The 14,808-nt window shown below is 34.5% G+C and overlaps 1 protein-coding gene across 2 annotated transcripts in view; it reads right to left on the bottom strand.

Annotated features, from left to right (window-relative positions):
- Window positions 1–7,273: 7,273 nt before the first annotated feature.
- Window positions 7,274–14,808, bottom strand: part of LOC149786979 (TPR and ankyrin repeat-containing protein 1-like) — a 141,854-nt gene continuing 134,319 nt past the window's right edge. For both annotated transcript variants that reach the window (XM_089977525.1, XM_089977526.1), the window contains exon 35: window positions 7,274–11,974. In XM_089977525.1, coding sequence (XP_089833651.1) covers window positions 11,816–11,974 — 159 coding nt within the window. In that variant the 3' untranslated portion in view covers window positions 7,274–11,815. The remainder of the gene's footprint in view (window positions 11,975–14,808) is intronic.

Below are 14,808 nucleotides of genomic sequence, written 5' to 3'. Positions count from 1 at the left end.
GTTGTGTGAAGAGCAATTTCTAATTTCTCTCTAAGCTGAAGTCCCTAATCTGACTGTATATTCCAACCAGCATCTGGCGATACGATTTACAAGCTGGATTGAACTCAGTTATAAGTAAGCAGTCAACAAGTTGCACAAGTTCTTGAAGTATCCGGTCATTTTAATAGCAATTTTCGATCCCCTAAATTCACGACTGATTGATATAATTGAAATAGTGCAATGGAAAAAGTAGAATTTAAGTATATGTGGGAATTCATGTGCCCTTAAGGCCAATCTGGATTCATTTTACTTGTGAGAGGTTCGTAACTCTGAGATTTTCAAGCGCCCCAGTCTCTCTACAGCCACCTAAATATAAATAATGGCATAACAAACTCTGGCTACATTACGAGACTGGTGGATATATATATATATATATATATATATATATATATATATATATATATATATATATATATATAGATATATATATATATATACAAATTACTTTGACTGAAACAGATTATCATAGTGAACGTTTCGGCTGCATGCTGCATTCGTAACTTGATTGTGTTAATCATCTTACAAACGTTGGCTCTCCAGCTTGGGTAAAACGTCCCTTTGCTGTCATAAAAGAACCTAGCTAATGTAGCTTTTGATTCTCATCATTGGCCTCTATGTATGGAACTCGTGACTATTTCTTGACGTTGAACAGTTTCATAGTACGTGTCACAGCTTCAATTATTTGTAATCCCTTTGAGACAAGTCTTACACTTTTGACTCATAGTTTGATATATTGTCCCAAAATAATTGAATTGTACTGTGTCCCCCATTTTTCCCAACTGCTTTTAAGCCTTAGAAGGGGACACGGTTTATGCTTATATGCTGCGTTTTTTTATACCAGTGGTACACAGGTTGATCAAATAAAGGAAAGAAGTTATACTCAATTGACCACTACCATCGTCCTCGAAGGGTACGTCCTTCCTTATGTTCCAGGAGCAAGTATATGTTTATTTAATCACAGAAGAGACCATTTCAAAAGAGGAACTGAATGTGCCTTATATAGCATCTGAAGCTTGGCATGACCTCCCGAATGATTGCTATGGACCTTTCTGACAATCAGTGTTGCTAAGGTTTAGGCTAGGATCCTCAATTCTGAAGCCAAGGGATGCAACTCATTGCAAAGGTCGGTTACCTCTTTCTTGTCGTGTTTTACAACATGCAGGAAGATGCGTTTTCAACATGGGCGACGCAACTTTGAAAGGACGACGGAGAAAAAAAACACCATAAATACATGGAAACTGTTCGCTTATATTTTACTGCCAATCTTAGACTAAGTTACTGCGTAAACTTGTGTCACACTTTGCTTTAAGGGACTGATGATGCGTTACACGTATTGTATACAGTTGGGGGACTAAATTGTGTTATTCCTACCGATTATCATTACACTGAAGATCTAAAACTAGTTAATGTGTAAAAGTGTAAAACATCCACTAGATACCTAAATGGGCCTGAGATAGTTAATATTGTCTTTAACTGCTGGTGGGCAAATCAAATCTATGACTACTTGCGATGGACACAGCAAATACGAAATGATAATGTATACTTTATGCATGACCATTCCATACCCTGACTTTTCCTTAACACTAATTGAGTTAAAAAAAAAATCCTATACAAAACATGCTCATCCCATCTCTTTGGTGCTTTTGCATTAATGGCATGGTATAAAATAATACATACAACCAGCGTAAAAGCATATCACACCAGCTTCTCAACCCAGGAAATTAATGCAGGCGGCAATCAGTATAAAATATACATGCAGTTGGTCAAAAGTGACTGAAATTCTGTCTCAAATATCCAAACTTTTGGTTTATTTTCACGCACACGCACACACACACACACACACACACACACACACACACCGATGAAGATATTAAGGAAACATGGTAAAGTACATTACGTATTTTAAAAAGTGTTTTAACACCACAACGCCCTCCTCCCCTGGGGTTGTATTGATGACCCTAGTTAGTAACAATGACATTACGAGTGATTTAAAGTACATCACTATAAACACTAAGACTTGCGTAAACATGAACTTAAATATCAACCAGAAGTCTTTAGTTTACTCACACTACTAACGCAATCTACATACCATCTCATATCGGGAATTTTCTCCCGCTATATTGCTGTAGAAAAATCAACGTTATTTGCTGTATCCCAGCCTAACATCTGCGCAATAATTAAAAAGGTCAGATACGCAATTACATGTATAAATATAAATAAATAGTAATCAATGGTTCACGCCTGATAACCTTTTGTCAAATATTATTCCAGGTCAATGACGAAGTACGCATTTGCTAACAAATAATATAATCTTTACATCACCAATACTATTTGAGGCTAAAGTGAAAGTATATACTTCCTGGTATACTGCTAAAAAGGTGGATCAATGTCCTTCGTAACCGCAGGGCAGAATGGACTTTGGGAATTTTACACTTAAGAAAGATTTTAAACGCATAATGAATAATATCATATACTACTGACACAACTGCTTATAAATCTCTTTTCTAAAACTGTGGAAGCATTTTTTGGGAAAGATATGGACTAGAAATAAATCAGGCAGCAATGATAAGCCAAATGTACCATTATGCAACTTCTGTTATGAAAACTGGTTGTTGTTGTTGTAGGGTTTAACGCCATTTTTCAGCACATGATAGGCAATACATGGCGGCCAGTATTAGTGGCGGAGGAAGAACCTGGGAAAACCCCGGAAAGAACCATCGACCCACGAGAAGCTACTTGCAAGCTTTCTCACATACCCACATTAGCCTAATCCGAGACTCGAACCAACGCAGACAGAGGTGAGATGGCAGTGATCCGTAACGGAGAGCGCTTTAGACCACTCGGCCACTCGGGCCCCCATGAAAACTGGTACTTCAATTTTTAAAGGGATAGGGGAACTGGGATTAGTTTCTTAAAATCTTGTCGAATGCACTCTTTCAGAAATTAAAGACCAAATGAACAAATTATATCCATCAAAAATACTGTCTCAAGGTTAAATGTTAATAGATGTCGTAGTTCGAAAGAAAATATCAATCTGCCCCTCACCGCTATTGTTGATCAGAATCTTGCATACTGGCGTTGAACAATCAAGTCACTTCATGTAATATAGAAATTATTTAAGTTTACTTTCGTCATTTGGATTTACATCAATCTAACTGCCCAGGCCCTTTTGAATTTTTTTGGTTCATACTTATATGAACCCAATTATCTTTAAGTAAAATAATATTCAATGAATGTAAACAATATTTAGAATGCAAGATCACACAAACTCAGATCTACTACGTCAGATTTTGATTATGATCTAAATACGGGACCCCTCAATCAAAAAAGTTAGACATCTTTGCTAATGATACAAGTAAAATAGACTTAAAATGAATATATAAACATCGTCTGCCTAAATATTTTGATGTCAAGACATGACGGTACTGTGCGAAATTAATTAGTGTGTATTAAATTATGATATGAAATTTGCATACCGTTGTATGGTGGAAATTTGAAATTTGTTCTGAAGAATAAAGTAAAACATGGAGCAAAAACGAAATAATCTGGTCAGGGGAATCGAACTCACGACCTTCGTATTATTAACACGTTACTCTGAACAACTATACCCTTCCGGTGGCCTAGTGGTTAGAGCGTCCGCCTCGGATGCGGGAGGTCGTGGGTTCGATCCCCGGCCGAGTCATACCAAAGACTTACAAAAATGGTACTAACAGCTGCCTCGCTTGGCGTTCAGCATTAAGAGGTTAGTGTTAGGACTGGTCGGCCTGGTGTCAGGATAATGTGACTGGGTGGGACATCATGCTACATGTCTGCGGCATGATGCCCCAGTACTAGACATCACTATAAACTGCCACATTGCAGACATCGTAGCGATATGACTGAAAAATTGTTAAAGCTACGTTAAAAATCAAAATCACATCACATCACATCTCTAAACAACTGAGCTATACAGACACTTGACAAAATGTGTGCATTAAAGTGGATTATCTTGTTATGTGTACCTATATCATGTGTATTATTTTCATGAATATAGTTTGTAATGGATATTTAGTTAATATTTTAAATACTATTTTTTTATATATCGTAAGCTTACACTTTAAACACCAGCCATTTTTCTATCAAGTGATTAAATTAATTCATGAGCTTCTAAGGTTGATTTTGCATTCTAATTCTTGTAAGCTTAATGTGATGTTAGTGGAGGTCATGCTGGTCGAATTTATGATTAGATAGTGAAACCAACATGACAATTGAGATTATGGATTGCGCAGTTGTATGCATCCGGGTATTGATTATCCATTCAAGAGAATTATTACTTAGAATTAGGCAGTCTTTGTAGTACCACCAATCTTGGAGGTTATTCAGTTATTATTGAGAGGATTCATTATTTAATTTTAATAATTCGTTGGAATTATAATGCTTAGACACTCTTCGGCATATTCGTTAAATAAGCGACTCGGCTGTCTGGCGATTTACAATCCAATTTTAGATATTATCCTTAAGCCGACAAGCTCTGAACACGACTGTACATTAAGAGTAACAAAATAGTTCAAGCACTCGGCTCCACTACTTCGCTTAATTTTATGAAAAAGTGAGCAGAACTCTATGCAACTATCTGTCGCTTAAATCAACTCCTATGTAAATCATGACATCACTTACCCTGCTCCTCGCCTATTATTTCATTAAAGTCTTCTGGCGGGATTGGGACATACTGGGCACATCAGCTGCAGACCAGCACACAAGCGGCTCAGGGCATTGGGTCGCTTTTAACTGGACCGAAGTAGCAGTTAGCCCCATGGAAGACTGAGCAGCCCATTCTAAAATCACGCTGCTCACGTCCGTATGAACAGGAACGACAGAGAAAAGGTGTCCAAACATTGTTGCCAGTTTCATCTTAACACTAGTCAGCATACCGCCACTGACGTGCGAACCACAACAGCGGTAAAAAAATAACAAAAAATGCAGGAAGATAACGGTGACGCAACCCACCATCAGTGACTTGAATGTAAGCACATTAAATGTTGTTGTTGTTGAAGGGTTTAACGCCATTTTTCAGCACACGATAGGCTATACATGGCGGCCAGTATTAATGGCGGAGGAAGAACCCAGGAAAACTCCGGAAAGAACCACCGACCCACGAGAAGCTACTGGCAAGTGATCCATAACGGAGAGAGCTTTAGACCACTCGGGGTCCCCGCATTTAATGTCATTACATCATTAGATAACCACAGTAGTTGGTAGTGAAATGGCCAGATTCAACATCCAAACGGCAGCACAGAGCTAAACTCCCCAATCTAATCAAAATAAGATCTCCATGTGAAGGACAGTGGAGACCTAATTTTAATGATTCCGAAACTCGCCTAACTGAGGGAAAACTTCCCGAAGTAGGCAACGCTACATCTTCTGGAATGACTGAGGTTAAAAACAACGACATGAAGATGTTAGGTTTGCCATCAAATCACAGTTAGCTAGCAAGTTTCAACGCTGACCCAGAATCTCGAGAAGATCGCATTAAGGATTTGCTGTATTTTGCTTAATATTCTTTGGATATTTTCCAGTACAGAATTTCTAATTGCCATGTAAATCAATGTGCATACCAAAGGAAGCGTGGTGTGAGCAAAACCCCATTCTTAATTTCCCTCCACACTCGTTAATCAATGTGCAAAGCAGGTAACGAGCAGCTAACTATGCGCAAGACATGATAGTCCATCATTAGCTAGGTAAAACAATTAATAGTTTTCCTCTTAATTATTCATTGCACATTCCCCTTTATGTCATCAATATTTTCATAGAGGACAAGCGGTTTGGTATGATATAATGAGCCTCATTGTAAAATTTATGTAGGTATTTTAAATAGTTCCCAACTTGATGACTATTCTGTCAAAATTTGCATTGGAACTCACCATGGCATTCTAGTTACACAACCATAAAAATACATTTTAATTATGTATTCTTTGTAAATATATATGTAATTCTTTTTTAATGTTTTCTAAGGAACATTAACTCAAGGAGTGAACAGTAAAATGAAAACAATATTTTATACATGTCCAAAAGTTTGGATTGTTCATTTGGAAATCTTGTATGTATGCTTGTGCCATTTTATTGTACAGTTTGCAGCGTGATATTAAATAGCAACTAAATTACAGCTTTCATGAACCTGTTCATCTGCAAATATTTTCATAAGCAATTGTTTGATGACATAACAATTGAATCTCTGACTCATCTATGTAATAACAGTTTGCTAATCATTTTTAATCTGTATCCACTTGTTCTATTAACTTTAGTTTTAAAAATTACACATTTATTATAATTAACAATTATAATTGATTATATATAATTGATTGGCAAGAATGAAAAACTAGCTGCTAGCTATTTAAATCAACCTGGTTATATATAGAAATTCTCCAGCTTCAGTCATGAAAGCCATGAATTCATATTGTCCAAAGTATTTAGACAGCTAAGATAACATTACATTTAGAAAGGTCATATAAAAATAAATTTTATTTGAAACTTCCCTGAAAACCTACAGTATGGAAAGCAAGGGAAAATAACACCATGACATAATTCAACAATCATGTTAAAACGAAATCTACATAATCTAATAAGTAAATAATAATCTAATAAGTCAATAAACCTCTCTTTAGAATTCAGTCAGAATGCATACAAAATGGTGTTTACGGTGAAAATACATATATTTCTTTAAATCTGCCATAGCTGGCACAAATATTGTGAAAGGTGGTTCATTATACCATCAAGCTAATTATTTTTCGTTTAACATTAATTAATGAATACAAAGAGATGGATGGATATGTGACTAATCCTATGTGTTTTTCCTTCATTCGGCTTTGAAAGATGCAATCTGATTTAAGCAACCAAAGCAATCTTGTTTCCTTAACCCCCCTCCCCACAAACAACAGTGATGACTTCATTTTAGAAATACTAAAAGACTGCTGATACATAAAGAGAAATTATAAATTATGACAACACAACCAAGTACTTGCATTGCAAGAAAACTTTGTTCCAGAGGCACTTCTTCCTTCAACAAAAGTGTAGCTGTTTTTCAAACAAGTACTCCTCCCCTCCCCTCTGTAGGAAAGAATGAAAACTTCCAAGTATTGGAGCACTAACTTCTAATGTATAAATGTTCCCCACCATCAAAATGTAATTACACGTAAGATTCTGAACATTAGAGTTACCTTAAAGATTATGAAATGAAAAGACTTGAAGAAACACTGAATATTGTAGCTTTTGTAAATTTTTATTTGGGAGCGGGGTGGGAGGAGACAGATTGAAAAGATGTAATTATAACAATATAGCATCAGGTATAACTTTATTTATTGAACAAATTGTTTTCTATGCCTAGCATAAACAGTATCAGTTCCCTTCTTCATTCCTAGCAAAACAAATGGTAAAAAATCAACTGGTACACATTTGTAACATACAATGTATTGATCAGCAACAATTACCTTTCAATTTGACTTATGTCTCCATAACAATACTTCTAATTAAAAAATGTTAACAAAAGAATAAAATTGTAAAATATGCATAATTCAAAATACGGAAAAGCATTGTCCCCAATAGTTGTCACATGGAACCAGTAATTACATATATGTTACTTATCCTTTACCTTATGTAGAAAATTAGGAAAAATAATAAAGGGAATAAATGAACCTAACTTGTTGTCAAGTCTGCATCTGTGATCTATCCTCAACCTAAATCTGACTTCAGGAAGTGTGACATAAAAAAAGAATATTAGGAAAAGTGACACCTACATATAACAATAATTAAAAAGTGAGAAATAGAAACCTCAATTATTCTTTCAAATGATGTGTTTCGCTTGCTGGGCATACTTAGCAAACCTTGCAAACTCACAAGTGTAAAAGTGAGCTCAATGTGATCCAACTTTGCCCGTGGTGAAAGTATCATTCAAAATGAATACACCCATTATTTTTCACATCTGTACATGCAACAGTTTAAGAAAATCTCAGCCAACTGCAACAAGACCAATGAAACAACAAAAGAAGGTCACTGTGACCTACTTTTACTTGTAATTCTCAGTACCCTCCACGATGAATATAAACCACTGAGTTTCACGAATATGCACTATAGGAGAAACAGTCCTAAATGCAAAAACTTGAAACCTGTGACAATAATAATACCAAAAAATTCTGATTAAAAGTATTTTATATATGTCATGTGAGGAATTCATTACTACTAGTAATAACATGTGCAGTAGTGTGCTATTTGTCCTAACTCCATGCAGACTGAAATAAAATACTCTGACATGAGAAAGATGGAATTAATAATCTTTGGTTATACTATGCATCTTTGAGAAATATCTTTAAATTTCAGATGAACAGATCAGCATATATGAGATCTGACTGTAAATCGCTTATTACTCTTGGGATCGTTTCCAGTATAGAATTTCTAAATGCCATGTTGATCAACATGCATACCAAAGAAAGTATGGTACGACTAAGACCCCATTCTTCCATTCTTAAATTTCCTTATACATTCATAACTAACCAAGCAAGCAATGACATTTCCATTACTAAATGGATAAAACAGTCTGTCTCTTAATTATTCACTCCACATTTCCATTTTATATCAATATTTGCCTCGATGCAAATACTATAACATTGGTGTTTTGGCATGATCAAAACACTATATTAATATTTCTGTTAAATAATTGACTGATCCCAAACTTACTGAATATTCTGTCAACATTTTCATTGCCACTCACCATACATTGTTAGTTATGAGATCCATAAAACTGTTTTAACCACCCATTCTTTACAACCACATATGTAATATGTATGACGTAATATACATCTTACAGTACTACATGACTTGAGAGACAAATATCTCCACTTAATAAAACCTAACTGTGCAATGTTCTTTATCTTTCTAATGAACATTATCACAATGAGTAAAACAGTAGAATGAAAACAATTATATACCAAAAGTCTGGACTAAGCATTTGGAAATCTATTGTTTATGGAAATTTTCCTAAAAGCATGTAATATGGTGAGCAAGAGGAAATAAAATCATGACAACTGTTAATAATCAGGTTAATAAAACTGAAAACTGATGTATCCATCAGATGAATAAATCAACTTTTCGGTTGATATCTCAGAATATTGCATATGAAATGGTGTTTAAAGAGAAAAATATGTAATCTTAACATTTTTTCTAAAATTTGGCAGAGTATGCACACATTTTTTAAAGATAGTTCATTATACAATCACACACATTTATGTACTCTTCATCATAATCATAGAAATGATGTGGATTCATGTCAGACAAATGCAACGTATTTTCCCTTCAGTAATTTTTGAAAGATGCAATCTGCTAGTTGAAACCAGAATACTCTCTTTCTCCTGAAAAATAAAACCCAACACAAATGTGATAATCACTAAGAATTATGAAGTGTTCAAATGCTACAATCTGAAGTTAACTTAATTCAAAATATAACAACAATATTAGATGAAAAACTGCATTATTATTACTATACACTGATTTCAGAAACAAATATTTTTATTGTATTGAAATAATTCTAAATACTAATGAAATAATTGAAACTATTACTAAAATAGAGAAAAAGATAATAAAAATACTTCTTGTTGGTAATTTTTCTTAGAGTCAGGAATCAATATATTTGATATGATTTTAAATGAAGAAAATGTAAAAAAAATGAATCTTTCTGTTGTCACCTGCAACTGTCTTAACGACTGAAAACAAACAAAACAAGTTTATGTTCAAAATCTTTTTTATCTTCCATTTTTGACTGGTTTATTCTGATTTGTTAAAATCAAAATCATACGTATCTAACATCATTTAACTGAAACAAATGTTTTCATTAAGATCTATTATTTTGTTTGAAAACAAGAATATTATGAGTGTTTAACCACTGCTGTAATAACAATGATGACTTCATTCCAGAAATACTGAAATTTTCACACTGCAATGAACTCACATTAATATAAATCAGTGACAAAATGTCTTGTGATGGGAACTGACCTGGTATGATGCTTGTTATACCAGAATTGCATCATATATCCTACATAATGCAACCATCTCATTAATCATCCAACGAGTTTGTTCTTTATTGAATTAATACTAGTCCATATCTCTACTTCATGAAGCTTCAAAACTTTTCTATAGGTAAAACTTAGCCATGTGGCTCAAGTCAACATCAGCCATGTGGCTCAAGTCAATGTCAGCCACATGGCTCAAGTCAACATCAGCTATGTGGCTCAAGTCAACATCAGCCACAAGGCTCAAGTCAATGTCAGCCACATAGCTCAAGTCAGTCAGCCACATAGCTCAAGTCAATGTCAGCCACATGGCTCAAGTCAATGTCAGCCATGTGGCTCAACATCAGCCATGTGGCTCAAGTCAATGTCAGCCATGTGGCTCAAGTCAACATCAGCCATGTGGCTCAAGTCAATGTCAGCCACATGGCTCAAGTCAATGTCAGCCATGTGGCTCAACATCAGCCATATGGTTGAACTCGAGTTCAAACTGTCAATATGATCAATAGAATTCTACATCCAGTCTTAATACCTTGTCAAGCGTAAAAATTAAATTATGACGGGATTATTTGTTCCAAACATTCCAATTCCTTTTACGTAACTAAGCAATTAAACCAGAATATAACTCTGTTCAAGCTTATTACAAAAGGTTAATATATTAGTTAATATTTAACTCCATGATTATAGCACCCATCTTTATTTCTGTTATTAGGTGGGTATGGATGTAGATCTCATTTTAATATGCAATATTAACATTATATGTATAATGTACCTCATGATAAGTGGCCTCACTATATGGGAGGATACATGAATCCATTAGGCAGCATTATAATGAGGGAATGCTGTAGAGTCCCATCGTTTGGAAAGTCTGTCAAGGGGGACAACTCAATTGACATATATTGTACAGATGTAACAGCTTAATAAACATTTGTCAAAATTTACATCAACATTGTATTAAATCAATATAATAAACTGACTCTGATTATTGTAGTGCCATGACAATGTCATAGTTTACAGATATTCAACATTATCCTACACCATTAATTATCATCCTTGGTATCTATTAAGTCACATCTTCTTTATTTGAAGTCAATGCATTAACACTGAATCATCCTTCACATGTATTCATGATACAATACTCCGATGAACTCCCATCAATATAAATCAGTGACGTGTCCTGTCATGGGAACAGATCTGGCATGCTGCTTGTTATAAACGAATAACATCATATATTCTACATAATGCAACCATCTCATCAATTTTGGAGGGCAACTTATTTTTGCCAAGTTTTTACATTATCTGAATTTGTGATCAATCAATCTTCCATATATATATATAAAACACATATGGCATTTATTTTATTAACAGAAATTTAAAAACCAGGAATAATGTCAGCAACACACAAAAGCATAAAAGACTAAACCATTTCAAAAAAGGGCGAAAAATATAATGCACTCAACTTTCGGCCATTGTCACCATACAAAACATATATTTTTGTAACTGTCCTTCCTCAAAACCACTGGAAATTAAAAATTGTCCAGATAAATGAAGTTTCATATAAGTTTATACATCCTTGCTTCTGTTACACTAAAATGGCTATACATTAACAATATTCCAGAAAATACCAACGGCAAACCATTCCCTACAACTTTTTCCTGTTTATCTCATAAGCATATCTTCTACATTTTTTGGACACTCTTGAATATCAATGTTACATAGGTATCATCCAGATGTTCAGTGTTACTTCAGTTTTTCTGACTCTGCCGTCTTCGCCTGCTCCTGAACACTTGTGATTTGACTTTATCTGCTGGATCATCAACAACATCTTCAATCTCATCCTCCCAGTTTTCCGACTCAGGGATTTTTGCCTGTGATGCAGTGGTTACCTTTTGTTCCTCTTGCCGCTGAAAAAAGACCAACTGAAATTATAACACCTGAATGAATACACACTGGAAAGTGTATTACTCTGTGCATTATAATCAACATATTTTTAAAGTTTAGATGTAGTTAATCAGAGTGCTTGAAATATTTAATGTTTGTGTTTCAAATGTGTATGAATTTCCTGATGAAATGTTTATGAATAATGGCAAGTGAAGACTTCAAGCCCTTGACTTCAAAATCTTTTCCAATGCAACCTGGCATTTCATTGAGAAATGAGTTATAGTCCAGCATTTAAGTGGGAAAAGAGTTATAGCCCAGCATTTAAGTGGGAAAAGAGTTACAGCCCAGCATTTAAATGGGAAAAGAGTTATAGCCCAGCATTTAAGTGGGAAAAGAGTTACAGCCCAAGGATACAGTCATTTTCAGGTGCTGATAAATAATGTATGGTCATTATCCTTTCATTATCAATTAGGAAACACAAAGTTATGTATCAAAGAAGATACAAGTCTTTAAATCAGTTAAAAATTATGTGATCAAGTTGCATGTGCAATTCTTATGTTTGAGTACTACAATTCCTGTACAATAATTGAATGCATCAAATCAGCTGATCGTGTAAGAATTTCATTTTACCAACAGAATGTTCCACTGAGATTCCATTAAAGATGTAACTTACAGCTAAAAGATCTCAAACAATTAGTCAAACTCACTTATCTCTACCTCAGTTATCTCAACCCCGTTATGTCAGTCTCGTAAATTTTTGGCCCGAAGTAATGTGGACCCATTTATTTCAATTAAGTGCAACTTTTAATGCCCATCTCTGAGAAATTTTACCAGAAATGATCAGCAAACCGATTGATATTCATGCACATTTTTGGTCAGTTAGGTTTTGCTACTGGTCACAAGAAAATACTTCATATTCTAAATATTCTATATTGCTGCCTAGTGAAAACAAGATGACGTAAGCATCAGTCGTACAGTCAACAGTTGGCCTGTCCTCATAAATTTTGATCCAACAATAAACATCGTCAAATGAATTAAAATGTTCCTGTAGCACAGTTTTACGCTCTTCAACATTTTTCTTTATGAATCCTTTAAAATCACAATCCTATTCCTGGATGTCTCGATTGCAAGACGAACTATCCTAACTCACTTGTAAATACTTATAAGACTAGACTCACTTTTAAATCTGATTTCACTGGAAAGTGACAATTATTTCAATAGACCTTATCTGTACCTTAGCTGCAGTATGCAAATGACATCCATCTCTTCTGGGCTGCACTGCGACAAATTACAGAAAGCAGCAAGTTAAAAAGACATGCCATCGCTAATCCTTCATGTGACCTGTTTACATGTATCAATAAACAATGGTTAACAACAACCTGGTCTTCTGAATAATCAGTGAGCTGTGTTACAGAGATAAAGTCACTGATCTGCTGGGGTGGCTTTGGTGCTAAAGGCAAATTCAACAATCATGTGTACTTTACAAAAGTTGATATGGACTAATGATAATCATGGCTAACTGGAGACATTGATAATTTCAGGTGTTCAGTAGCCTGTTAGGAATACAATATCTTACCTTGCCTGAATAAAACAGTGGCTTAATAGAACTAAACCATGACCATAAAAACACATTCTGGTAAAGTCCAAATCAAGTAGGGTTTTTTAACGAAAATATCTTAACAATAAATATATTTTATTCACAGCACGTGTGCATCTCAATAGACATTTAAAAATAAAGCAACAAAAAGATAATCATTTCCTTTACAATGTATTAGGTGAGGTCATGTTTATTAATGTTTTTTCTTTATAATGATCCTGTCTTCAGCCAATAAAATTTGAGTATAGCAACACATTACAGTGCATCAATTTCCATTTAATATCTGTAGTTAGATTGATGGCAGCAGTAGGTGCATGTATATTTTAATTCTTTCCCATCAGCAAAGATACCAGCAAATCCATTACACAGGGTTTGTCTGGTTTAGATCATATTTTTTTAAACCATTTTTTCAGGTGGCAAGGTTATTATATTTACTGAGGAATAATAAAACTATGTGTTCACTGCAAAATATACACCAACTGTGGAATTAAAAGAGAAAATAGAGTAATATTGTACCTTCATTTTAGAAAGCATACATGTATGCCAACATGCAGGAGTAATTTATTAACAATACTGTTCTTTGGTATTGCCTGCTATGTACAGTTGGAGTCTCAATTCTATTTAAATAGCTATGAAATCAACACACTTCTTACTAAAGTAAAACTGTACACATAAAGCAATGATTAATCTTTAAACTAAGACCTGTTTGTCAGCAACATTCCAGAAAACATGGGACATGTATAAAGGTCAAGGACATATTTAAATGACGTTACTGGTTTTTATGAATCATGATAATTTGAGACCCAGTTATGTCAATAATATTTTGACTCTTCAGACATAATTGATGTAACTGGGTTTGACTTTACTGTGTTATAGAGCAGTGTCATTTGCATATATTGATGATCTGGTACCTGTTTTAAGGCATTTGCTGTTTCCATACAACATGCTGCCAATGATGGCAACATGCTGCCAATGACTGTTTTCAAAATTGGTTTTTCACTTCAGAAAATGTTTGGATGGGGTTACTTTGTATTTTGTAAACCCTATTTAAGCATTTCATGCTAAAGCACAAAATCAATTCTTAATGTCAGTGTTCATTCTATTCGTGCTCTTCACTCTTGCCACTGGACTTGAGAGTTCTTTCATCTAATTTTGTTTTATAAAACACAACACACACCTCTTCATTTCTTACTTGACCCCTTTATGCATGCATAGTAGTTATGGCAATCATGTTTGAAAATACACTTCACACTGCAGAGT

This window comes from Sinohyriopsis cumingii, chromosome 12 (assembly GCF_028554795.1).
Source record: "Sinohyriopsis cumingii isolate HCF-2022 chromosome 12, ASM2855479v2, whole genome shotgun sequence".
NCBI lineage: Eukaryota > Metazoa > Mollusca > Bivalvia > Unionida > Unionidae > Sinohyriopsis > Sinohyriopsis cumingii.
The sequence above is the reverse complement of the archived record's forward strand: the minus strand, read 5'-3'. Positions and strand labels throughout refer to the sequence as shown.